General features: G+C 39.2%; 2 protein-coding genes across 7 annotated transcripts in view; one reads left to right on the forward strand and one right to left on the reverse strand.

The window, feature by feature from the left end:
• The window catches only part of dock4 (dedicator of cytokinesis 4), an 86,260-nt gene extending 70,175 nt beyond the window's left edge, over window positions 1–16,085 (reverse strand). For all 4 annotated transcript variants that reach the window (XM_053235421.1, XM_026946452.3, XM_026946451.3 and 1 more), the window contains exon 1: window positions 15,904–16,085. In XM_053235421.1, coding sequence (XP_053091396.1) covers window positions 15,904–15,940 — 37 coding nt within the window. In that variant the 5' untranslated portion in view covers window positions 15,941–16,085. The remainder of the gene's footprint in view (window positions 1–15,903) is intronic.
• Window positions 16,086–16,139: 54 nt separating this feature from the next.
• Window positions 16,140–26,364, forward strand: znf277 (zinc finger protein 277). 3 transcript variants are annotated; one of them, XM_053235422.1, is made up of 12 exons: window positions 16,140–16,250; window positions 18,056–18,266; window positions 19,135–19,223; window positions 19,865–19,947; window positions 20,910–21,001; window positions 21,499–21,609; window positions 22,198–22,330; window positions 22,504–22,580; window positions 22,705–22,801; window positions 23,649–23,691; window positions 23,779–23,953; window positions 25,664–26,364. In XM_053235422.1, exons 1-12 carry the CDS (start codon window positions 16,217–16,219, stop codon window positions 25,848–25,850), a joined length of 1,332 nt encoding a protein of 443 aa, XP_053091397.1. In that variant the 5' UTR covers window positions 16,140–16,216; the 3' UTR covers window positions 25,851–26,364. The 3 variants fall into 3 exon arrangements, with proteins under 3 accessions (XP_053091397.1, XP_026802269.3, XP_053091398.1); XM_026946468.3 differs by having other exon boundaries at window positions 22,513–22,580; XM_053235423.1 differs by having other exon boundaries at window positions 16,195–16,250; window positions 17,998–18,266.
• The last annotated feature ends 862 nt before the right edge of the window (window positions 26,365–27,226 follow it).

Genomic DNA, 27,226 nt, shown 5'->3' on the forward strand with positions numbered 1-27,226 from the left:
TAAGTCCAAGCCTTATTCTTTGTTTCCATGTCTCTTCGTTTTTGACTATGCTCATGTTTTTGTTTTCAAATGGTTTATCCTTGTGTGAAGTTGTCTGTGTTCTGACCCGGCTATGGACTTGATAACTGATTATGATAACTGGGTTTGCCAAAATAAACAACAAGCTGAGTATGCGGAGCTGAACTATACTGAACCGAGCCAAGCAGCAAAACTGTTTATTTTTTTATTACATGAATTGTGCTGAAAAGCACCTTTTAGCCTTTGAGTTTAAAAATAAAAAGACAGAACAGCTCTGCAATTCAAAGGCCTGCCTCCTGTGCCTTAAATCCCTACCCAGCCAACAAATGGTGTCAAAACAATCTATGGCATCAGGACAATTGTCATGTTTTCTTACTATTGTGAAATTTAAATTTAAGCAGGTAGCATTGCCATCTCACTCCGCATGTCCATATGAGTTTCCTCAGGGCTCTCTGGTTTCACTCCACCTCCCCAAATACATACCAGTAGGTGGATTTGCTATGCTAAACTGACTGTAGGTGTGAATGAGTGTGTGAATGTGCGTTAATGGCTAACTGACTGACTGACAGAACGAATGAATGAATGAATGAATGAATGAATGAATGAAATGACAGCAGTCGTACAAAATAATTCTCAAAATGCTAAAAAATTGGTTGAGAAGAAAGCATAGAGGAAAACTCCTTAGAAGGTATAAAGATATCGGATTAGAAACGAGCAAGCTGTAATAGGGTGTTATCATTCTTTCATTCACTCACTCATCTCTAATAAACTCATTATTCCAGGAACACTGGACACAAGAAATACACCCTGAATGGGATGCCTCCCTTTTGCAGGGCATCTCACATGCACACTCACACTCTTTCACACCAATTTAGAGTAGCCAATCCACCCACCATTATGTTCATTGAACCTGGAGAAAACCATTAAGACAGTATTCCAAGCTCAGGATCGAATCCCAGATCGCAGAGTTGTGAGGTGGCCATGTTACCTACTACATTGCTGTTTCTAGATTTGACAGTTTTTAGGTGTTTCTAGTGAAATTTGTGAAGTATGACACATATAATTATTTTCCCATGAAAAACTTCTGCATTCTGAAAATTCAGTATAAATACAGTTTTTCCAGAGAGGATAATATCCTGATAGCAGTGTTTGGCTAGATTCCAGAGCAATCAGATCTCACTGACGTGTGAACATGTCAAAAGCAATCTCCTTACTGCTGCATTTCAAGTTATATTAAGTCCATTCGCAGTCTTGAGAACTCAGAGCTTCAGGCTAGGAAACCAGTAAGCTTTTTGATGCATGTCATTAAAGAACCTCCTCCAGCAGGCTGATCTTAAGTGTGTTAGTCAAAGCTTGATGGTTATTTAAGTATATGAGAAACGCTTGATTTCAAAGCATGGCATGTAGGTCGTTAACCTATGCATTACGTAAACCTCATCTCCTCCACTACTCCCACGTGCAAGGCCACACGTGCAGAATTCACACCATTCCTACGATCCCAGTTCATTAAATATGTGCTTACTGCAAGCTTAGGACTGTCAAATGCAAATGTTTGCCTTCTCACTTTCATTTCTCCGTCTAATGTGCCAGCTCGGAAAGAGCAAACCAAGCTCACTGAGCAAGGTTTACTTAACATTTAATGCAAAACTCAACAACACAACCCATGACCCAAGACAGAGAAAGCATCACTGAAGCTTTTTGAGGCAAATAGGTCAGCGTTTCCACTGACCTATTCATTGCAGGCTCGTAAAAAAGCACTAGAGAAGAGAGGATGAGCTGGTGAGAGGTCTACGCACCCCACATACGTATCATGCTAAAATGGGTCACACCGTAAAGCCCCGAAAATGCAACCGTGATGAATACTGACAGTGAGAAGATAAACGAGAGGCACAGCAGGATAAATGAGCTCATTTGTAAGGCTCAGTCCTTGTGTGTTTGTCTTCGAAGCAAAATATCATTGCTCTATATTACACCCATTATTTGAAAACCACAAGCTTGCTGTGAAGGTGATAAATCAAAAAAATAAAATATGCATGTCACAGTCTCGTGTAATAAGAAATAATAACGTTTTCTGCTACAGTTGCTAAAATCCGTTGGTGTAACTTCTTTCATAGATTAAGAATGTTGCATAATTTCCCTCTCTGAAAGGTTGGAAAAGACTTAAACAAGTCAAGTGTTTCAGAAGAATTATTTTTATCACCTTACTGCTTTGTATTAGTTAGCTGGAATTATGGAGAAATAATGGAATAAATCTGAAAGTAGCAGAAGCTAGCCCACCAGCAATTATGACTGTTGATTGTAATACGTTACAAATAGTTGGGTGCAAAAATTTGCACACCCCAAAAATGAAGAAAAGCAAACTTGATAATACGGGTCTACAGGTGACTTTGTTGACTTTGACATGAGCGAAACAGCACGTCTTGCCCGTTTTGCACGTTTCCCTCAATGAATATGCAACTTGGGCTTTTTCTACCGAAAGGTGCGAAAAAGAGGGTGGTGTGTACGCAAATTTATTCATTTTGCACCCATACTGTGATGTACTGCACAGAACAGAACAGAAATTGTATGCACAAAATTACTACAACCTAACGGCAGGTATTAAAAAGGTATAGGCTTCTATCGGCCTGTTAATGATTTACGTAGCCATAAAAATGAGAAAGCTGCCTTAATAATGAGAATGTTTATCAAAATGATGCCTTAGTATATAAAAATGATTCGTTTCTTATAACACTGACTTATTATATAATTATTAACTGCAGTAAAGCTGATTTTATATTCGAGATTCACCACATGTTCGCAACTCCAATAATAACAGTATTCACACACTGCCTTCTTCAAAGGTAAAATTCGACTTGTTTGGTGCTCTTTGGTTCCCAAACTATTTTTCCATTGGTTTTGACCTTGTATTGGTTAGTTATTACTATCTAATTACAGGATACACCCATATTTCACATTGCGCTTATTTGGAAAAATACAAAATAGTAGTAGTGGCGGCTCAATGGTTAAAGGTTTTGGGCTACTGATCGGAGTTCAGATCCCAGAAAAGCCAATCTGGGTCCCTGAGCAAGATCCATAACCTTCACCTATAACCTTCAATCCTGTCAGCCAAATAAGCAAATGTAAAATAGCAGTACATTATGCTTTTTAATCCAAGAATCATAGGGACTGTACACTATTACAGTATTAAAGTATACTTGAAGGAATATTTAAAGGTATAGCTCATGATTTCTCCAGAAATTCACTGAAGACTTATTTAAAACTGAAAATATTTAAACAAATACAGCCTTTTCTTCTGTGTTCTTCCAAAGCCACAGCTGTACATCGTGGACATGCTGCCTTGGTTTGAATGTCTGAATGCTAGACAAGGAGCTTTCTGAATTGACAAGACAAAATTCAATTCACAAAGCTTTACAGAGATAAATACATTCAAAATTAAATCAAATTAAATTATAAATGTGTGAACTTATCCCTAATGAGCAAGCCAGAGGCAACAGTGACAAGGAAAAACTCCCTGAGACAACATGAGGAAGAAACCTTGAGAGGAACCAGACTCAAAAGGGAACCCATCCTCAACTGGGTGACACAGTGCAATAGTGCAATTATAAATAAATCCCTTTTGTAACTGTGCACTACATGGACAAATAGTGCAATTGTGCAACCAGTAAATTCATTACAGTTTTCACATGAAGTCTGGTTTGTTGAACCTATCAACTGTCCACTGATGGAGACCTGAGTGCAAAACTGCTCATGGCAACTGCAGTCCCAAAGCCACCACAGCAATCGCAGTCCCAAGCCATCACAAAACAACTGCCCATATGAGATCCCCAAGCCATCTCCACGGCCCCCAAGCAGCACCATTACCAGCAATCCCAATGATCTTCAGGCCGTCCATGAGTGACATGAGTGACAGGCAAGAATCCTGACTGATTGGATGTCGGTGGTCCACTATATTTTGTTTTGTCAACAATTCACATATTTATTCTCTCAGCAGATATTTTACTGACAGCTGCTGAAGGAAAGAAAATGCGTTTTGTGAGTCAAAAATAACTGATACCACCTTTAATCAAATCTGGTCAAATTGATCATATTTCGATTAAACATGTGACTTCTGAAAACTTACGAAGTGGATTAAATAGAATAGTTAGATCTAGACAGTATTGCTGCAACTCCCTAAAACCCATCACATTGAGGAAAAAGTTTTTGTCACCAGTGTCTTAACTGCAGCTATGCAGTGAGCCTTTGAAAGACATATACGCGCACACACACACACACACACACACACAAACATAGACACATGCAAACAGGAGCAATACTCCACACCTGTCACTGCTGACATGTAGCATTTCACAGTAGGGAATTATTGCATAAAAAAAAGTAATAAGACTCCAGACTGTGTCAATAAATTATGCTTCATGGATTTGATGGATGTGCAGATGTATGTGTGTCAGTAATGTCGAGCTCCGTTCTTTCACACTGACGAGTGTGTGAGCTCGTGTAGTTATTCTCCACGGAGAAGCGCATAAAGAGCGTGTCACCAGGCAACATGGCAACACGAACGAAAAAGATGGAGAGAATGGTGTGTAACTGTGACCGGGCACGTTGTGTTTGTGTGTGTGTGTGTGTGTGTGTGTACGTGATAGACATCCAGACAGAGGGAAAGACAGGAGGAGAGAGGAGGAGAGAACGTACCGAACTCTGTCTTACGGGATCTGCTGCCATTCTCTCGAACGCTTTGTGCCAGATGCCTGGGAAAACAACATCTCCTGCCAGCCTAAAGAGTCTGTCTCTGTGTTGAAAACAGCTATGTGTGTTATTTGCTAAATCTATCAACATGATGCACGTTCTGAGAGGAGAAACAATCTCTCCATGTTCAGCGAACAGAAATTAGAGCAGTGAGCAGCAGATGAGTCGACTGCATTAATTAATCAGGACTGCTAATGCTTTTGCTAAGTGTTTCCAATTACTTTTTGGCAAAACATTTGCTGGATTAAGTTGTTATTGACTGAGTGTCAGTAGGACCAAATCAATCAATAAGAGTGAAGTAACACATCCCACCTGCATCTCTCCTTCTGAGCCGATGTAATGCGCATTTTGATAAGTGATTATCTGATGTACGAAAGAGATATTTAAAGTAGCAAGTCAACAATTCAATAGAAAATGATTTAGGGCATATTTTGTTAATAATGCAATACAGTGTAATGCAGACAGTTAGTTTTTAATCTAGATTTTAAATAAAGGCTTTGACAAGTGGAAATCCACACCAACTTTACTGAGACTAACAGAAAAAAGACCATGCTTCCTTAAAAAATACAAATAAAGAGGAATTAAGAAATACAGAGACTGCACCTCCTTCACTGGAGGCCATGTCAACTTCCATAGGACTGATATGTACAGGGACTGTGCCTACTTTACTAGTACTGACAGGCACAGAGGCCACACCTCCTTCACTGGGACTGACACTGTGGCCATACCTCCTTCAATGAGACTGACACAGAGGTTACACCTCCTTCACTGGGACTGACACTGTGACCATACCTCCTTCAATGAGACTGACACAGAGGCCACACCTCCTTCACTGGGACTGACACTGTGACCATACCTCCTTCAATGAGACTGACACAGAGGTCACACCTCCTTTACTAGGACTAATAGGTACAGAGGCCACACCTCCATTACTGAGACTGACAGGCACAGTGTCCACACCTCCTTCAATGAGACTGACACAGAGGCCACATCTCCTTCACTGGAACTGACACAGAGGCCACACCTCCTTCACTGGAACTGACACAGAGGCCACACCTCCTTCACTGGAACTGACAGGCACAGCAACAACACCTCCTTCACTGAGACTGACACAGAAGCCACACCTCCTTCACTGAGACTGACACAGAAGCCACACCTCCTTCAATGAGACTGACACAGAGGTCACACCTCCTTCACTGAGACTGACACAGAAGCCACACCTCCTTCAATGAGACTGACACAGAGGCCACACCTCCTCCAACGAGACGGACACAGAGGCCACACCTCCTTCACTGAGACTGACACAGAGGTCACACTTCCTTCACTAGGACTAATAGGTACAGAGGCCACACCTCCTTCAATGGGAGTAACAGGCACAATGGCCACACTTTTGTCGGTGCACTGTCTCAAATCTGTGAATTTTAGTATTATGTAGTATATGGTACATGTTACAATTAAAGCAAATCTGTATTACAGTGTTATAAACCCATTACCAGTTTCATAAGGAACATTTCCACTCAAAAGTCAGTGTAATACCAGCTTATAAGGAGAGGTTTTTCTTATAAAATTGAACTGATAAAGTGATGGTTAAAAGTGATTCTCTTCACCTGTCAGCTCCAGCAGCATTACTCATGGTGAACATCAGACTAAAAGACCTGACAGCAGCCAACAAGCCAAAAACAGAGCTGTTTAGCCAGCAAACAGGAGCCCTTTTCAAACGCCTTCCACATTGACATGATTACTCTATATGACACCTGACAGCTGGGAAAAGTTGGAAACGACTAGACAAGGTCAAACCTCAGTCTGGAGTTTCTGGCATGAGAAATACAGAGGCTAAAAAGCTGAAATATGGTAAAAATAAAAAATGAAAAAAAAACCAAAACTGTACAACACTATGGAATTTGAGCGCCTTTTTATTTTAGTCAATTTTGTGCTGGTGCCATTTTCTAGATTTAAACTTCAAATTGGTACAAAGGTTAGAAAATCTGCCATATGGTTCAGAAAACGATTCTGCACAATAAAAGTCCAACCAACCGCATGCAGCTGTCTCTTCTGGACAAAAAAACAAAACAATGAACTCTAATTGAAACCTATGGGAAAAATTTTGCTGGTGATTCTGTATAGAGATGAAATTTGAGCTCTCCAGAGACATACCAATATCCCATACCAATATCTGCCAGGCAACACGGCCCACAACGTGAATCAAATACCAGGCTGTCACAGCCCATTTTCCTTTTTAGAGGTGTGAGCAGGAATAGATCCAGGAGGATATGCAGGTGGAGGAGGCTGAGTTCGACTGCTGAGCCAGACACAAAGAAAGTGCCGTCTTCTCAACAGGAACCGGCTTTCGGTCATAAATTTTGTCTGGCTGGTCAATATCTTTAAAATATAACTACACAAAGCCCGTGTTTTCCTCATTCTGTCTGCGGAAGTTAAGGTTATGAGTCACTTAGGAGTGCCACTGTTGATTCAGTGTTTTTACTGCTTTAAAAAGTGACAGCAAAATAATGGCTGTCCTGCATCATTGCACAGTTAATGACAATGCACAGGTTTTTCTCCTCTTCAGAGGAGACATATGTTGTAGGAGTTGTGAAACAGTGATTTTTCGACCATTCATTACTTTCTTCACCATACAGTAACCACTTTATCCTGGTCAAGGTCATGGTGGAACACTGGGCATGAGGCGGGAACGCACCATGGATGGGATGTCAGTCAATCACAGGGCACCATGCACACGGTTTCACGACTAGGATCAATTTAGAATACCCTGTACTGACTAGCATGACTATGGGAGCTGGGAGGAAACCAGAGAGCCCAGAGGAAACCCACATGGGGATAGACATAACTGTTATGTCATGTCATGTACAGGGCTCAACATAACTGTTATGTCATGTCATGTACAGAGTTAGACAAAACTGTTATGTAATGTCATGTACGGAGCTAGACATAACTGCTGTCATATCATGTACGGGGCTAGATATAACTGTTATGCCATGTCATGTACGGGGCTAGATATAACTGTTATGTCATGTCATGTATGGAGCCAGACATAACTGTTATGTCATGTTACGTACAGAGTGAGACATAACTGTTGTCATCTCATGTATGGAGCTAGACATGACTGTTATGTCATGCCATGCACGGAGCTAGATATAACTGTTACGCCATGTCATGTATGGCACATAACTGTTGTCATATCATGTACGGGGCTAGATATAACTGTTATGTCATGTATGGAGCTAGATATAACTGTTATGTCATGTCATGTACAGAGCATAATTGTTGTCATATCATGTATGGGGATAGATATAACTGTTATGTCATGTACTGGCCTCAACATAACTGTTATGTCATGTCATGTATGGAGTTAGACAAAACTGTTATGTAATGTCATGTACGGGGCTAGACATAACTGCTGTCATATCATGTACGGGGCTAGATATAACTGTTATGCCATGTCATGTACGGGGCTAGATATAACTGTTATGCCATGTCATGTATGGCACATAACTGTTGTCATATCATGTACGCGGCTAGATATAACTGTTATGTCATGTATGGAGCTAGACATAACTGTTATGCCATGTCATGTACAGAGCTAGACATAACTGTTATGCCATGTCATGTACAGAGCTAGACATAACTGTTATGCCATGTCATGTACAGAGCATAACTGTTGTCATATCATGTATGGGGCTAGATATAACTGTTATGTCATGTACTGGCCTCAACATAACTGTTATGTCATGTCATGCACAGGGCTAGATATAACTGTTATGTCATGTCATGTAGGGAGCTAGACATAACTGCTGTCATATCACATACAGGGCTAGACATAACTGTTACGTCATGTACGGGGCTAGACATAACTTTCATGTCATGTCATGTACATGGATAGACATAAACTCTAGCCCGGTTTCAGACCATTTTTCATGATGTATAAGGGGAGGCGATTATGAAAACAATCAATACAGTTCTGTGCAACAACCTGAAACACTGACTGGCACCAACTGCTTCAAACTGCTGAATAACCTAAACCTCAAACATTTTTCAATCTAGCAAATATATCCAGCTCTGAAAAGCTCCCTGTAGTCTGTGTTTATAGGTATGTACATCTGTGTGGATATTTGCTCATTTGACTGCTGCATTTATCCAAAGTGACTTACAGTTGGGACAGGATAAAACCAAGCAGGTGAGAGTTAAGAGTCTTGCTCAAGGGCCCACCCGTGGAAGCTTGGTGGTTCTGGGATTGGAATTCATAACCTTCAAATCAGTATCTCAAAGCCTTAACCACTGTGCCACCACTTCCACCAATTTTATTTCCTCGTCCAACTGATTAATAAATCATAAACAGGAGTGTGTACACACTGAGATGTGGCTATCTGATGAGACTGTAACTGTCAACATTCTGATAGTTCTGGTCCAGATGGTCCGTAGGTGGTTCTCTTTTCTCTTCATAGGAACAAAGTGAAATGGTGATTACTTGCTAAGAAAAAAGGTTCCTGCACTCGTCAGCTGGGCATCATCCATGAAGGTAAGAGAAGTGACAGATTTCACAGCCCAAGACTCTGGTCCAAGTAATATTGGACCATTGCTATGAAGGGCAGCTGGCATTTTCAAATATTGTGAATATATGCAAATATTCAAATATAATCAGTTTCAATCCATGGAAGGATCTGGGGTAAGAACCTGAATATTAAATGAGCAATGCACGTAAAGACAGTGGCTGCAGAGATGCGTTATTATGTGATTGGCCAGGTTTGAGTTTGATAAGATCTAGGCATTTGTCATAAAAATCTCAGAGCAAACAGTGCCAAGTGCCTCTGTTTCTGTTTCGGTCCTGTCTCCACCTCTGCCCTGTGGTTCGTTCACTGAATGTGTGCACCTGTTCTGTGTTAGTCCATGATTAGCTTGTCTTCTTATACCCTAGTGGGAGGGTAAAAATGTGGGCAGAGGAAGAGAAGATTATGTTCACTGGCCTAAAGGAGAAAGACCAGGAAGACAGATACAGAAGTGAAACAGAGCAAGTTCACACATCTGCTACAAGCCAAAGGCTGATGAACAACAGGCTGAGACTCTGAAGACATTCCTCGGAGAGGAAGAGGTAAGAAAAGGCCTATAAAACTCTGACCAAAAATGGCATAGCAACATTTCCTTGTTAATTTCTTGTTAGTTTTTTCAATGAATGTAATCAAACTTTAGCCAGTGCATCAGTTTCATCAAATAAACTCCAATTCTGGCCTGTTTGTACTCTACACAGTTATTTTTGTAACTAAGAACTCAGTGTTATCTGCTGTTTTGTAACAGGAAGAGTATCACTGAAGCAAAGCAGGCATAGTGAGAGATAATATATCAGACTAACAGACTAACTGATATCCTGCAGAACGCACTTTCACACCTTTTCCTCATGATACGAGCAGTTGGCAAAGTAACATCTTGTTTCATGCCAATGCACAGATCTTAACCACGCATAACTCTCTGATGCTGAAATGTTCTGGACTGCAAGTTTTCAGCATTGCAGTACTGAAAAGCCTTCGGCTATTGCTCAACCTGTTCTCAGCTTATGACGCAACACTTCATTTAAAAACAATTCATTTTTTAACTGTACTTGTCACTGCGTGGTGTTTTAACTTCATTCAGGATTCAGTGTCATTATTAGTGCACTTCTGTAGTGTCAATCACAATCACTGACTTGTGTCTCAGTTTAGAAAAGTGGAATACAAAGACAGTGACGGGCGACGATTCTGGAGTATCAACTATAATAATAATGTGAATGCAGAATTTCACAATATATAATCAAAGCAATTATCAGAACAAACCAAATGCTGTCCTTAAAAATCTGTAAAATGTCATCTGAATTTGAATCATGCCAGATTTTATGTTCAAATGTATTTTAAAATAATTAACCAATAATTATAGAGTGACAGTTAAAACAAAAATAAAAAATGCATTTTCTAAGGAAAATTATGAGGAGGAAATATCATAATTTGATCACAGACTTTAAAGTTGTAAATTCATTTTTATTTATTTACTCACAGTAATCTTTTTTTTCACTAAAACCTAGCTTAATTTTACATTCTATACTGTCTACAGGAAATCTTCAGCTTTGCTCAATAAGGTCTAATTCCAAATCATTTCTGATTCACTATATGGTCACTACATATGGTAGAGATGAATGGCACTGTAAATGTACAAAGTGTACTAAATATTAATAGAACGACATTTGAGAAAAAGCGAGAACACTTATTGGACATTAACTACTTATATGTAATACACATACTATAATATATAGTATAATATATGTAATAAACTATACATAATATACATGTAATATCACTTTTAGGACATAGACTTGTTTGTTTTTTATAGTTAATTAGAAAACTAAGTGAAAATAAAGTGTGATATAATGATGTGCTTTAATTCTGAGCTCTTTACCTACGTCAAGTGACATCATGGGTAATGTAGCCAAATATTTTAGAAAACATGTGTTTCAGGGAATGGGATCTTAAACATTGAAATGGGGTTTTTAATTTAAAAAAATATGTACATAATACAAAAATTCAATTAGTATTCACACAGTGCCATTAGCCCCACCAGCCCCGATGTATACTAACACTTCCCAATTCTGAGCTCTAACAGTGCCTGTGTGTGTTTGTGTCGCTCGCTTTTAACGTCCCTTGCTCCCTCCTCCTATCCGGCTGCCCATGAACCAGGGCAGAACCCAAGCAGAGTCAGCATGTGACAAAGAGCAGAGGCTCATCTATATGCCACACACACTCCTGTCATAAATACACTCTCACAAGCCAAAGAGTGTGAGATCAGGATGTTACAATAGGTCTCACTTCAGCTGCAAACGTAGACTACATGCTCCTCAGGGACACGGCTAGTGAAGTGGGCCATGAGTGAACGGTTCGCGTTCAACTAGTTCCCTTGAGGGAAGATGTCATAAGATGTGTGATTGCAGAGCCTGGAAACATGGAGTGTTGAATCATACATTACACAACAACACAACGTTAGGGTGCATTAACCTATGCAGAATATAGTCTGTTTGATTTGAACCCTGGTGTGTTTGCCTCTCTGGTGCTCTTTGGTTCTCTTTTTGTCCAGCTGTACAAATATCCAGATACCCATGGCATTTCTGCAGTGCTACAGCTCTGTCCTTTGGCTGAGTTTGCACCTTATGGCTTATTGCTCCTCGCTACAATCAAACCTCACTCGAGTTCACTTGGAAATGGACCAAGACCTCCTCGCTCATACACGCTCTGACAGGTTGGTTTGGTCCACACCCGAGTGTGGTTGCAGCGTTCCCACTGCACTGAAGGGGGAAACACACCAGTGTTTGGGTTTGATTCAAACGAACTAAACGCTGATTCTGTGCAAGTACCCTGAGTGAAGTGGTTTTGGTCCAGTTCCAACTGAACTCATGATTTGTTTGCAGTGAGAAAGTGATCGGACTCAGATTCGAGCCGTGTGCAGGAAGTGAACCCAACATGCCGTGTGTTTTGTGTTGCAGCATTTTTCTGTAGAAAGCTGATCAGCTGAACTGTGAGGTGAAAACTGAACCAAAGGACAGAGCTGTAGAACTGCAGAAATGTCATGGACAAAAAGAGAAGACTAACAGTGCATGCGATACTTGGTAAAGCTGTTTCCGGTCAAAGACTGAAGGAGTTTTCAGACCTACACATCCAACAGTCAGCACTTTTTTTTAGCTTTTGCTTTGTTGAATTATTCGCAGTGTGAAACTAAAAGAAACCAAATAGCAAATAAACCACACTGATTTGGACTAATAGGTGTGAACGCACCCTTAAATTCAGTAGTTTTTATCATGAGAATAATGAGCTGTCTGCTGATCAATAGAACACTCCCGCTGCACTTCTTTTACAACATATGGCTCTACCAGCTGCAAACAAAAACTTTTTTGGACTGAAAGAGAAAATGTCCCTTGGTGGAGAAATGTCCTCATCGCTCTGTAGAGGCCTGTGTGATGGAAGGATTACAGTATAACACAGATGGCACATCAATCCTTATATCAACCAAGAGAAAGGAGCAGCCAAGATTACAGTATGCATGCTTTTGTGTGTGTTTGTGTCTGTGTGTATCTGTGTGTGTGTGTGTGTGTGTGTGTGTGTGTGTGCGCAGACATCCCTGCTGGACTCCATCCATATTTCATGAACGATAAAGGTTTCAGTAGCTGTGTGCACTAATATAAAAGCACTTCTCCACGTTCTACTTGAACGAGCTCGGAGTCCTACTCCAGCTTGTCATGAAAGTATTTTCTTTTTTTTCTGTTTTACTCCGTGCTTTATGCAGAGACAGAGAGGACAGTATTAGTTGCTGTTGTGTCTCTCTTGCCTTGCTTGATTCTCTTCTCCTTTTCCTTCCAAAGCTGTCTGTGCTGAGAGTTTGGTGCATGTGGTCATGTGTGGAAGCTGTTTTTTGATGTCCTGTGATCTCTGTTCTACGTGAAAACAGTAGTCTGGGGTTCGCTTCAAGTGAACTCGGGTGTGATTGTGTCACAGTGATGCCCCTCCCTGCCAAGGGAAGTCACGTCTTCTAAATACTCAGTTCTTCTATCACACTTCCTGTGCCCATCTCAAAAACTCTTCATATACAGATTCCTCTGGCAAGTTGAAATTGCTTATTTATTTCAATTGATAAACAGATGTAATGAAAATGTAGTTGAATTCAGTGCTTTCATAATAATGACTTGCAAAGCAATCCAAAACAAATATAAAAAAATTAAGGCAAATAGGACTGGACATTCAATTAGGACAAAAGAAATGGCACCCCATACAAGGAGTTTTATAGGAGCTGACACGCCGCAGTGGCTGAACTGCATTACTGGAAGATTTTTAGCACACACTGCACTTAAGAAATGCTCTTTCACCACTTAGTCATCATTTTCTTGTTTTCAGCTCTCCGTGAGCTTTGCCTTTTAAGGAGTTTTATGGGTGTTACTAAATGTAAATCAGCTGTGCTGTGAACACACATGGTAATTTACGGTTGATTGGCATTTATCAACATACGCAGCTGAGTATGAAAAGAATCAGCATTACTGAGAACCTGTAAATCTGGCAGATATTTTTAATTTGGTTTGGCCTATGAAAAAATTACATATAACTTTACAAACAAAAGATTGATAAATGATGCCAAATGATTTGGTCTTCCATTTTAAAAGACATTTTATTAACTATTACTAAGTAAAATATTTAATTCATTGTAGAAATGGATATAAAAACAGTTCTTTTCGAGTGAATTCTGTCTTCTGGCTGTCTCTATTGCTCATTGTTGTCTTTCTCACGTGAGAAAGACAACAATGTTTTATTCCCCTCTTTCTCTCTCTTCACTTTCTGAAATGAGATATTGTTTACTGTCTCTAGTAGACTTGTACAATATATTCTTTATTAATTATTATTGTAATATGGCCTTTGCATGACGGCTGTGGGGCTTTAAATGAATCAGAGTAAATGTAAATGCCTTTGGTCCTGATAATATAAGATAATCTTCAGCTTTACCATTTTGTTTTTAACACACACTAATGGAATATCACAAACTGTAAATGCAATACAGAATGTTGTCTACACTATCTAAAGACAAAGCCAAGACCTACAATGCCTAATTCTTCAAGAAAAGGACTTCAGAGATTGAGGAAGAGGGCAGATGATTCCTCACAGGCTCACAGGTCTCTCAGGAATGACACGGCTGGAAATGGGGCAGTAGGAGCATGTCAGTGTTAATGTGGTGTTCAGGCAAGCTTCTAGCTAAGCGGATGCTGTGTCCTCTGTCTTTTCCTGTTATACGCAGTGAGACGACGCTGTCCACTCGGCGCCAGCCTCTGGGAGATTCTGCCCAGATTTTGACAGATCTGGCCTACTACAGCCATCTGACAAGATTTATCCCTCACCCTGTCAGCTTCATTACAACAAAAGCACACTGGACACATACACAAAACTGTTCCTATCTGTGGTTTTTAGACTGCTGATTTTGTGAGATTGTGCCAGACAGTTTACTATCCCTGGACACAAGATATACAGAGAATATCGAAAGACAGAACATCATAAAGATAATGAAGGTGAGACTGTATTCTGTACCTTACAGTAAACAGACATTTATTCAGCTAGTCAACACACAGTGTGTTCATTTCTTACAGTAATCAAAAAGGCATCTTAGGGGTGTGAAACTCGTTTGAGGTAACAGACCACATTACACTTCGTCCAATGTCAAGTGGATTGGACCAAACAAATCAGCTTAGTGACCAATAACACATCAACAACTCCCTTTAATGTGTTCATTTTCCAGTATTTATCTGAATAAAAAACATACAAGTTGTGGATGCATAAGTATTCACCCCCGTCACTGTGAATCCCCTGAACTGGTTCTTCTGGAAAGAGACGTGATACCAAATCTGTCAGATAGTTGCCTGGCTAATGAAGAATTTTATATATCATTAACACATTTAGTCAGTAGTTGAGTTTACAGCCCATGAGTTTATTGTTCTGCTTTTCTGCCTAGTGCAATAACTGAGTAGCTCTTTTTTCCCAATCTTTCAATTCAATCACAGTCCATAAGACTATTTAAATTTCAAATACGGATTCTAAATTCATTTCCTGTGCCACATTTGAATCTTTATTAATCCCATATATTTGAAACTCCTGATTTAAATAAATAAAAATATAAAACACAAATGTCTGAATGTCACATGTCTATTTTTCAGTCAACAAATCTTGCATTTCCTCCAATGTAAACTGCTATTTAAAAAAAATGCTATTAAACAAACAAACAAACAAACTCATCATTGTCTCTGGGATGACAAAAACAAAGAGGGAAGGATGCAAATCCTGTTTCAATGAAATCTAATAAACATGTCTCATGCAGTTCCTAGTGCATTTAACACTCCAATCAAATCAATCTTGAAATATCCTGACATATTTAAATTCTGATCTCATCAATGTCAGATAAACACAAATAAATAAACAAGCTGTTATTTCATGTGCATGCTGTCACACATCTGATTTCATCTGATCTGATCTGATCTAATCTGATCTGATCTGATCTGCGCCCATCGTATTTTCCCACCTGCACTAATGCACCAGTGATATTATTTCAATTATAAACGCAGCAAACAATGAAAATCTAACTTACCCACGCCATATTTTTCGTGCTCGGTCGGTATCCACATTTTTTTCTCTCCTCTAGCACATAAAACGCATGTTAGCTATATAACAGGGGAATTAAAAGCGATACGGTCCATATTGCTGGCACGCTGGATGGCACTGTATTGTTCCGAGGGCAGACGCTCAGATCAGCATCCTTCCCACAGCACAGTCTCCCGACAGCAATGCATCATGGGAGACTGAGTCACTGAAGCGCAAGAGGAACACAAAAGACTACAAGTCCCATAAACCTGACGAGTCAAGGAGCGCGTGCGTGCGTCACGTGACTGCGGTGCTTAAAGATGGCGGCTGTGAAGGCGAGTGCTGAGCTAACAGGTAGAGAGTGTTTATTAGTGTTGTGTGTTTATTAGTGACAGTCGTGAAAAAATGTATCTTCATATATGTTCTGTCGCTTCTTTAGACTATTGTTTTGTAGAAATGGTTGTGTTTAATTGTCTAGCTTTGTTTAGGAGTAAAGAAAATGACTTATATGTTCTTAATATTACCTACATCTTAATGTCCCAAATTTCATACTACTGTGTTAAATTGTGTATTAAAATAGGACGACAATAAGTTACTACTCACAAACTGTATAGATAGATAGATAGATAGATAGATAGATAGAGAGGTAGGTAGGTAGTTTGTGTGTGTGTGTGTGTGTGTGTGTGTGTGTGTGTGTGTGTGTATACACACACATATATACATATATATATATGTATGTATATGTATGTATATGTATGTATGTATGTATGGAGAGAGAGAGAGAGAGAGAGAGATGTATATTTGCTCCTACTCATATATACTGTATTTACCATTAGTTGCGATACTGATTTTGACTTCTTATTGTTGAGTAGCATGCAGGAGACTGCATGCTGTACATGTAGCTGTACGCTGACAGTACAGCTAAACTCCCCTGTCTTTCAAAGATAAAAACATCAATTTTGGGATTATTTATTGTTAACAAATGTCTCAACAAATGTCTCAAGGCGGATTAGTTTGGACTTTTCTGGAACACATGCAATGCCTCCACTGATATTCATAAGACAAATACACAGAATGGTATGCGGAAACAAGGCTGGGGCTGAATTCTTTCTAGCTCAGTTTGTAGATTCATGAAGCCTGTGTGTGACAGTTGTGCCCAGATTCGACCTCTGTTTAGACTCCATTTTTGTCAGCCCACTTCGCTGTCACATCCATAACACATCCGTCATCAGCAGAGGTTGCTCTGCAGTAAATCACTATATGTTATGTTGATGGGTTGATAGGGTTGTAAGCATTCTCTCGTGGTCTAATTATATCCATCATTTGATGATTGAACAATTGCATAGAATTATATAGTCTATTGAATTTCACAGTTTTGCCATTAGTGCAAAAGAGCATGCTTTTGGAATCTGCAAAACCAAGACTCAAAGATTCTTGTTGACTCCTGATTAGTGTCCATAGTGAAACTTTCCCAGATTTTAGACCCATTGCACAAAATAGCCTACAAAATAACACAAAAACCCCGCTCAGAAGTTGTCTTACTGAGAAAAAGATGCAGAATTTAATGACAGTTGCTTCAGCAAGAGTTCAGCTAGATGAGTTTGATTACGGACCTACAAGTGAACACTTCATGGCATTAAGAGCAAGGATGAAAGTTTAGTGGAATCATTATGCAGCTTAAATAACAAAACAACAGCAAACTAGTGATTCCTGCATGAGACTCTGTAATTAGCCTACATAACAACCTTTTTCACAAATGCTTGTTAAACTTTAACTTTGCCCTTTCAAATATGGTTGAATAATGTTTTTTTATAATAATTCGATCAATTAGTGAATATCGTTAATCTGTTTCATCGGACTCACGCTCACCATGCATGGCTTTAGTTTTCATTTTGTCTTCTGTGTACATGATTATAAAATTGGCTGCAGGTCATAGTATGTGATTTGTATTTGTATGATTGTTTTGAGGCTAAAATTATCACAGTCCAAATTGTGAGGCAATTTTTAGAGAAGAAAATGGTGGAAAAAAAAGACTATTTTTTTAAAATTCACGTTCTTTCTTCAGTACAGAATTTAACAATAAACCTTCTTAAATTTGAAGGACTGCGAGAGTGTGTAACCTGTGCTGATGTACCCGGCTTGCCGTGTCCTCTCTTCAGGTGGGCAGGATTGTATTCTGGAGCCGCTGTGCTTTCCTGAGCAGCTGACTGCTAGCATTACCGTCTCCTCCTCGGACGACAGTTGCGCAGTGTGCTGTGTTTTGTGCTCACACACAGCTCCTCTCTCGGATAAAGACCAGCTCCTGAAGCACCTGCTGCTGGAGCACAAGCTGGTCATCGCTGACATCAAACTCATCGCTGACTTCCCAAAGTATGACCATAAACAATTCTGTGATTCTGTCTTTGGTCAGGTTTTCCAAATGAATCATAATATTAAAGTCGAAAGTGTCCGAGGTTATGGATATGAATATTTCAGTTGGCTTTATGAAAGTTGACCAGGAGGAGCTTTCTTTTCACACCTGTGTATTTTGTAAGTGTGTGTGAGTGAATAATGAAGGCAGTGATCACATGACAGGCTTTACAGTGCCACTCAAAAGTGTGGACACACTAATCTTTTTCACATTTTAGGGTAATCATATCAAAAAACTAGGAAATGACACGTATGGATTTATCACCCAAAACTTACTTACATATATTTAGTGTCTTGCATAAGTATTCACCCCCTTGAACTTTTCCACATTTTGTAGTTTTATTGAGCCATGTTTGAAGCCATTGTAAAATCCTTGATATATTCATATCTGTGATTGAATTCTGTATTAACGTGCCAGGTTTTAATCCAGATCTATACCAATAAAATAAAAAAATGCATTAGAAGAGGGAAAACACAAATCTCTGTAGTACTGCAGCTCTCCAGGACTGGAGTCTTAACAGTTAGATCATGAAAAAAAGCCTTCAGTCAGGTGTGTGTGCAAACATTTGACAGTGGAAGTGTACATTAAGCTTCATAGTATTATTAGTGGCTGAGGCTGCGCATTAACTTGAATAAGTTTCATATTAGAGCATTCGTATTCTTAGTAACTATTTTGAGTTATTTGATAATTGCTGGTAGGAAATGTATGTAGATATGAGAGTAAGGAATAAAGTAAATCTGGGCCCACAAATGGCTCCAGGGAGTTTAAGAATCTAAATATAGCATTCGATTCAGAGCCATAATGAAAAATGTTGCTGCTCTCTTGCAGGTACATGCTTTACTGGAAGAAAAGGCTTACAGAGCAGCCCATCACAGACTTTTGCAGCGTCATCAAGACCAACTCTGAGGGACCTGCCGGTAAGCCAGAGGGCTTCTTTCTCTTAAAGATTCCAGACAGCTTGGTGTTATGAAAGTGGCATTTAAATGTTGATTTAAAAACTTGACAACCTCAGAGATTCAAAAACTGTGCAGTTCCTCCCCCCCTCCCCTCCATTAATCTCTGTTGTGTTGAATCTTCTTGGTTTTTCCCATGATAGTGGAAGACAAAGGGATTTTTCATGTGTGCCACCTCATATTTATACCCCAGGGAAAAAGAACATGGTTAAAGGTCACTGAGTTCAGGGAGAATGAGAGCAAATGATCTATGTTTTCCAAGAATGACAAACGGAGTGTGTTTATTTGAAATATTCCTAATGAGTGTCACCAATTTTGGCACATATACTTTTGTAAGAAAACACTATTATTTAAAAAAAATTGAGGTTTTTGTTGTTAGAACAAAGACAAATATGTTATCCAGATATTTTATAGTGTGGAAAATTATTGTGGTTTTTTTTTTAACACAGTCATTTTTGCTCATTTGTTATGAAAGGTGCCGATAATTCTGGAAGGCAAGTTAAATAAGATGTATCATTTTAGCACCTTAGCCACCTTAGCACATCCATGTTGGAAGTTTCTAACCAGCACACTTATAACCAGTTCTGTAACTGTTTGTCTCTCAGAGCTGCAGGAGTACTACTTCCTCCTGTGCGACGTTCTGCCAGAGGACCGCATCCTTCGAGAAGAGCTCCAGCAGAAACGACTGGTGTGTATTTATTAACCCTTCACCCAGTGGCCCTAAGAAATCAGACAAACCACTGCTCACAAATCTCACTGCTCTAGAGTTTATTATACAGATGAAAGGGGAAAAAACAAACATGTCTCTGTTTTGTTTGTAGGGGCATTTATTTATGGTTTGGGCTCAAGGATTCTGGTTTGGGTTTATTTTCACGTGATGTTTAGGCCATATTGGCAAAGCGAGATATTACTGTCTCGGAGTACAAACGTGCGTGAATGGGGTTTTCCTATAAAACATTATAGATCACTTACTATAGTTCTTCAAAAGCATTTTAACTACACACAGCTAAATATTTGTCTCTATGCATTAATTAGTACAACATAACAACAATTCCAGTAAAAGCAAACACTGAGCTGATGAAAACACAATTCCAGTGTGCTATGTGCCTATGAACTGCATAAACCTGATATTTCTTGGAAATCATATGAAAGTGATTAGAGGCATAGTGAGAAGCCCGAGCTCCCACCCGCATTGTTTTTGTGGGTTATAATGAGTCAACATCATCATCTCGCACACACATCTCTGGGAAAAAGCTGCGATCGCCGTTGCTAGGCAACCCTGTATTGCCATCACCACCGCAGCCCGTGCCGCATCGTAGCAGGCCGCCACTGAACGAACTGCTGCGACCTTCCTCAGATGTTCACTGCAATACACAGAGAGAACTTCACACACTCGTGCTTAATTATGCAGATTTATTCTGACGTGTGTTGATTACGCCGAAAATGGTGGTCAGTGTGAATGGATTTATGGAACTGGATTTTGTATGGAACATATTGTATGATATATCTATATTTCAGAAATGAAAGAAATGAAGAAACGACTATTTCTTTAAAAAGTGCATTAAAACTTGTTTCGTTTTGAATCTATTGTGTGCTTGTGAAGGGTTAGTGTGTTTTAATTATTGAGGAGTTTTGCTGTGTGTCGAGCAGGAGGAGGTTCTCGAACAGCAGCAGAAGGAAAGAGATGATACCGGCTTTCAGCGGAGCTGCATGTTCTGTAATGAAGAATTTACCAGAAACCGGTAAGAGCTGCTGCTAATCACACACACTCACACACACACACACACACAGTTTTCTTATTCCTGACAAACAAACACATTGAGAATGTCCTCATTTCCAGGTGTATCAGCAATATGCTATGTTTTTAAAAAGCATTTGGCCTACTTTTTTTAAAGAACAAACCTAGCATGTAAAAAAATTAAGAAAAAAAAAGTTTTGATAAATGACTGATGCCTAGAGCTATCCTCTAAATAAGTTTGTTATATAAAAAAAAAAATCTAGTTTCTCTAACCGTATCATTTAGAATGTAATATTTACTCTCCCACTGCAGTATTACATCATTTAACATTCACCTCATTAAACATTTTAAGCGGAAATCATTATATTCTGAAAACCATAATTGTGTTATCATATCGTTAATTTTTCATAATAATTTATATATCACTGAACATTGACTAATAGACGTGGTGTAGGTTTCTCCTCTCCTCATGCTCTGATCGTGCTCCTCATCTTTTCCTAGATCTGTGCTGCTCAATCATATGGCCAGAGAGCACTCGTTCAGCATCGGCCTGCCCGACAACATCGTCTACTGCACACAGTTCCTCGATACGCTGGAGCGGAAACTGGACAAGTAATCCTGCAGCTGCTGCACACACAGCCACAGATTACTGCTAAGATACAGGAGATCTTATCCACAGAAAGCATGAAGCTTTGAGTAGAGCGCCCTCTCTTGGTGGCTGCATGGAGTTGCAACACATTCAGAGTGCAGCTTCAGGGTGTCCCAAAATTCGCCATACACAGGGGAAATGACCACTTTTTAGCAAAATGGCTTCCAAAATTTTTCATACTTAGTTTATATTATATATATATTTTTTTTCAGATAGCCTTTAGGAATGCCTTTGAGAAAAGAAGAACGTATTGAAGTCATTCTCATGGCTGGATCAGGAAGCCGTCTCAAGGTTGCGATGGACTTTAACAGGAAACATGGCGAGCACATCACATACGACACTGTTGCCAAATTTATTAACAAATTTAAAAAAGACTGGAAGTGCTGCGGAATAACCGAGAAGTGGACGTCCACGAACATCCGCTGACGAAGGCACAACCAGCATGCTGCTGGAATACACAGTCCCCTATGTATGGAGGCTTTTGGGACACCCTGTATAATGAAACAAAGTACATTTCTTATCTTTAATATTTTTTTTTTGTGCTTTGACAGTATGCAGTGTCTGTACTGTGAGAAAATCTTTCGAGACAAGACGACCTTGAAAGATCACATGAGAAAGAAGCAACACAGACGCATCAACGCCAGCAATCACGAGTATGATCGCTTCTATGTCATCAATTACTTGGTATGTTTTTCAGGTCATGAATTTTAGATTCTAGTCACTCTTAGGGGATGCATTTGAAGAATAATTGTTTTTTTATATTGAACTACAGATATTAAAGTACATCCAGACCTGATTTTGCTGATACAGAGTTTTATGAGAGCAAGCTGAAGTGTAAAGTGACGTGTTTTTTGTAACGTGTGCAGGAGCTGGGGAAGACCTGGGAGGAGGTGCAGTCTGAGGATGACAGGGAGCTGCTGGAGGATGAAGACGAGTAAGAGCCTCTTTTAGACTTTCTACCACAGAAGGCGTGGCCATGTTTGAATCCCCTGCACATACAGTACATCATAAGGTCAGCTGCTACATGTGTGAGATTTGTGTTGTTGTATTGTGTGCAGTGACTGGTCCGATTGGCAGGCTCACCCAGTGTGTGCTGTGTGTCTGTTCTGTGAGCAGCAGGAGGAGACTATGGACAAGATCTACACCCACATGCAGGTTATTATTAATACTCCTACTCAGTGTTCATGCATTATGAATTTGATATTGCTTGAGAATGTTTATGAAGTGCTGTTAATATACTGAATGCTTTGTGAGAAATAAAACAAAGGGGTGACTGATATAAGTAAATAATCAGTTCTCATCAGGCCATTACCTCACTGATGTTGATTTTTTCTATAACATCAGCCCCTGAAGTGTTTTATGCTTGCTATACCACAACAATTTGCCAATAATTGCATTTTTTTTTATTAATTAAAGAATGACTCGCAATACTTTTTTAATAACCTGTTTATGGTTATGTTTCATGATGTGGAAGTTCATTCCTGTTCACTTACATATGACAGCTCTATTTTAAACTTTATCTACATCTTGAATTTGCAAAAATGCAGCTTATCATGAAAGACTTTTACATGTTACAGCTTTCCTTTGACTGTGTCAAAGAGCTAACCCTGAAGACTCCTTACATAAATTCTTAAATAAAAAAAAAAAAAATCTCCTCACAGAAAGCTTTACCATATTCAAGGTTACACGTCCAACAACATGTTCCTGTGTAATTCGTTACTATTGAAATGATAACGTATTAGAATGAGCACAATCATTTAAACATCACAGCTGGTAATAGAAAATTAATCAACACCTTCTGACCAATCAGAATCAAGAACTCAACTGTGCTGTGGTACAATGTGATATAAAGAAAAACCTATCTTTTGTTGTGAAGCTTTGATGGGACTCTTGCCTCTACATGCATTCAACATTCAGAAATGAAGATTTTAACATTTCTTGTGACATTTAGAGTTTCATTATGATTTTATATCAGCATGTACTTTTTTTCTACTTGTTACAGAAAACTCATCAATTTGACCTCCATAAATTAAAAACAGATCTCAGTAAGTACAGTCTCGCCATTTCCACCTTTAAAGTGGAGTGCTGCTACAGGAAATGCAGCTCCTCATTTCATACTGTTTCCTTTCCAGACTTGAAGTTTTACCAGCAAGTCAAACTCGTGAACTACATCCGCCGTGAGCTCCACCAGTTCCGCTGTCATGGCTGCCAGAGGAAGTTCGAAACCAAAGAAGAAGTGCTGCAGCACCTGAAGGAGGCCAGTCATGTGATGCAGCTTCCAGACAGCACACACTGGGACCAACCACAGTGAGTAAAGAATCCACTGAACAAACCTTATTATACTGTATTTAATACAGTATTATATTTTATATATTGTATTTAATATCAGTTATTCAGCATACCATGACATTCACCACTAGGGTTATGTGTGGTGTACAGAATTATACCAGAGAGCTGTTGAAATTTCAAATCTGATTCCAATCAGAAGGTGTGGATTCATTTTCTATAACAGCAGCTCTGACAGTAGTTCAAATCACAGGTTCATATTAATGCACTCTTTCTAATACCTTATTGTTTCTATAGCAACAGCTCATTCACAGTGACTTGTACAGTCAACCCTCTACACAATCTAAGACTAATTATAAAAGGATTAAAAACGTAAAATCATATGTAAGTTGAAGTTTCCTTTAAGGAGATGTTTATTTAACATTCATGGAAGGAGACTCCAGTGTCAGGATTTTGTAATCTTCAGGATAGAGGAGGATGCTTGCTCCGATTTCTCTGTAACATGACAAGCTGCGTGTTTTACGATATTTATTTAGTCATTCCAACCATACAAACTGTTACCTGGTTATGATCCAAGGGCTTAATGTCGACACTGACCACGGATGATAGCTGAGTCCCAGAACTTTATTATTTACATTATTAAGGTGAAAATGGGCAGAGGAAAGGCAACCCTGTGTTCACATTAACAAGCGACAGAGTGACAGGTGACATCATCTATTCATTTTCTATATCCATCTGCAAAATGGAGGCACAATTTCAAAATGGAGATAATGGCAACCAACATTTCAACTGAGATTTTCTCAATTCTATGCAAATTATTTACGGCACTGTAAAGTGGCAAATCCAAGCGAGTGATTCGCATGGACATGATGTCTGATGTTTCTTTAGTTTCCAACTTGCAACTTTACTTCGTACCTGCAAGCAGTTTATATGTAAAAATGGAAGAAAAACTTATAACCATGGTTTCATACGACCTCTCATTAAATGAATATAGAGACATTATGAAGAAAAATAAAGCTTGGAAGGAAGTAGCAGAGACTGTTGGTGTCGCTGGTGAGTGTATGTAGTGAGTACAGTTAGCTTGCTTTGCTAATCTGCCAGCAAAGCTAGCAGTTAGTCTCACACATAACATATAAATCAAATGAACTGATTTTCACCCTGATTAGAACGTTATTCAGATTGTGTTTAAATAGTTAGTTTTAGAAGGAGTTATATTTTGGCTACTACCGTTTCATGTCAGAATGAAAAAAACAAATTGCTCTACAGTTGCTCCAAATTGCTCCACGCCCACAAGCGACAACAGAAGCAGTTAACAGTAGCAGTTGCTACATGCCCACAAGAGACAAAGTACAAGGGACACAAACAGCTTGTCTGTTGCTGATGTGAACGAATAACAGCTGGTTGTTAGTGGTACCAAAGCCTAGAAATACATAAAGTGCAAAATAGTGAGACAGGTGAAAGATGAGCAATGTACAAAACTACAATTATTTCAGAATATCAGGTGCAATAAAAAATACACACAACAGTAACTACACACAGTTGGATAACTAGACCACATCATCACTCAAACCTGAATGGACAAATAGTTTGCAAATAGTTTGATACATAGAAAACTGTGATTAGACAATTGTCATGATATAACAATGTATTTAACACTTGCCTGATTCTGAGATTAACATGCTTTCTTGATTGACAGTTTATTTAAGTTCCTGTCCCTCCCTTTATCTGTAGGTACTATTTCCCGACATATGAAAACGACGCTCTCCTTACGGCTCTGTCCGACAGCGAGAGTGAGTGTGAAGGAGCAGAACAGAGCTCAGACGTCCCTGTGTTCGCCGAGGACATCTCCGACCTGAAGGCCTTAAAGCAGAGCAGTGTGCTGAACAAACTCCTCAAGAACGGAGGCAGTGCCAACTAAAATCCGCCCCAATACACACAGACTTTTCTGTTCTTTTGCACTGGAAATGCTCACTGTCAGGAGTACAGTGCATCCTTCACAGCAGCAAACGTCTGCACAAAAACATAGCAGGGTCTGTTTCTGTTGCAGTAAACTGAGAATAAGAGAGCGATATTTATGTAATTATCAGGTTTTTCATACAGCAAAAAAATCTTCTAGCAGGGATGCCTCAAGGACACGAGCACTGTTGTGTTATCAGAATGCATCGCAGAAATTCATGCTAATATAGTTTCTCATACACACTTGACTGGTTCCAAAAGAAACACTCATTTTTACATCTCTTTGATTAAAAATGCCTCTGAGTTGCATAAATTTCACTAAGAAAATTACTTTATACAGTATACTGCGCATTTTCCTTCGCATGATTGAGTCATTGCCTCAAGTTTGGATCTCAGTATTCAGTTATTACATTTCTACTGAAAATGAAATTAATTTCATATTTGTTGCAAGTGTAAATAAAGGTAATTTAACAGAATTTGAAGTATGTGTTCTACATTTGCCATACCGATTATTGCTGTATTAGGTAACCTTTGGGCAGAAATATTGACATATTTATATCTTGAATGCAAATCCCAAACTTAACATTCAGTAATCGTGCTTTGTTTGCAAGACCTAAAGAGGTGTAGTTTGTATTTTAGTTCGTTTATTGCTTTTTGTTGTTGTTTTAACAAGGAAAAATGGATGTTCCACTCAAGTTAATCCTCAAGTAGCTAGCTTTTATGTGCCTATTTTTCCACCCAGAAAACATTCATTCGTTCATTCATTCATTCATCTTCAGAAACCACTTTATCCTGGATGGAACTCACACATATACACACTAATTCACGCGTAGGGGTAATTTAGTTTTGCCAGTTCACCTAGCGACATGTTTTTTGACATGTTCATGTTCCTTTATGACATAATGAATACCTCACAGTAGGATGAACCACCAAACTCAGCCATGACACAAGCTTTACATTAAATACTTTCTCGCTTTATACAAATCTTTCTTTACTGAAAAGCTTTACATTTATAGCATGAGGTATAACCACGACCTAAAAAACACCCTACAACTGAAGGATTGGCAGCTTCCATTGCTTCCAGTGAACCAGACACTGAGGCCATGTGATGGGAAAAGGACCTTTCAGAGCTCTAATGAACAGAGAGGCACCACCTCATTCCCACCACTAATACTGGAGGAGAAAATAACTGAGCATGGGAAGAAACCGAACTGTTCAGGAGCATCTGTACACACCAGGTTTCCTGCACTCAGCACCAGTGGACACTCTGTTACTGATCAAGGCCCAAGCAGGACCTCCTCCATCACACATTTACCACCTGTGACCAGAACTTCAGTC

Source organism: Pangasianodon hypophthalmus, chromosome 7 (assembly GCF_027358585.1).
Source record: "Pangasianodon hypophthalmus isolate fPanHyp1 chromosome 7, fPanHyp1.pri, whole genome shotgun sequence".
Taxonomy (NCBI): domain Eukaryota; kingdom Metazoa; phylum Chordata; class Actinopteri; order Siluriformes; family Pangasiidae; genus Pangasianodon; species Pangasianodon hypophthalmus.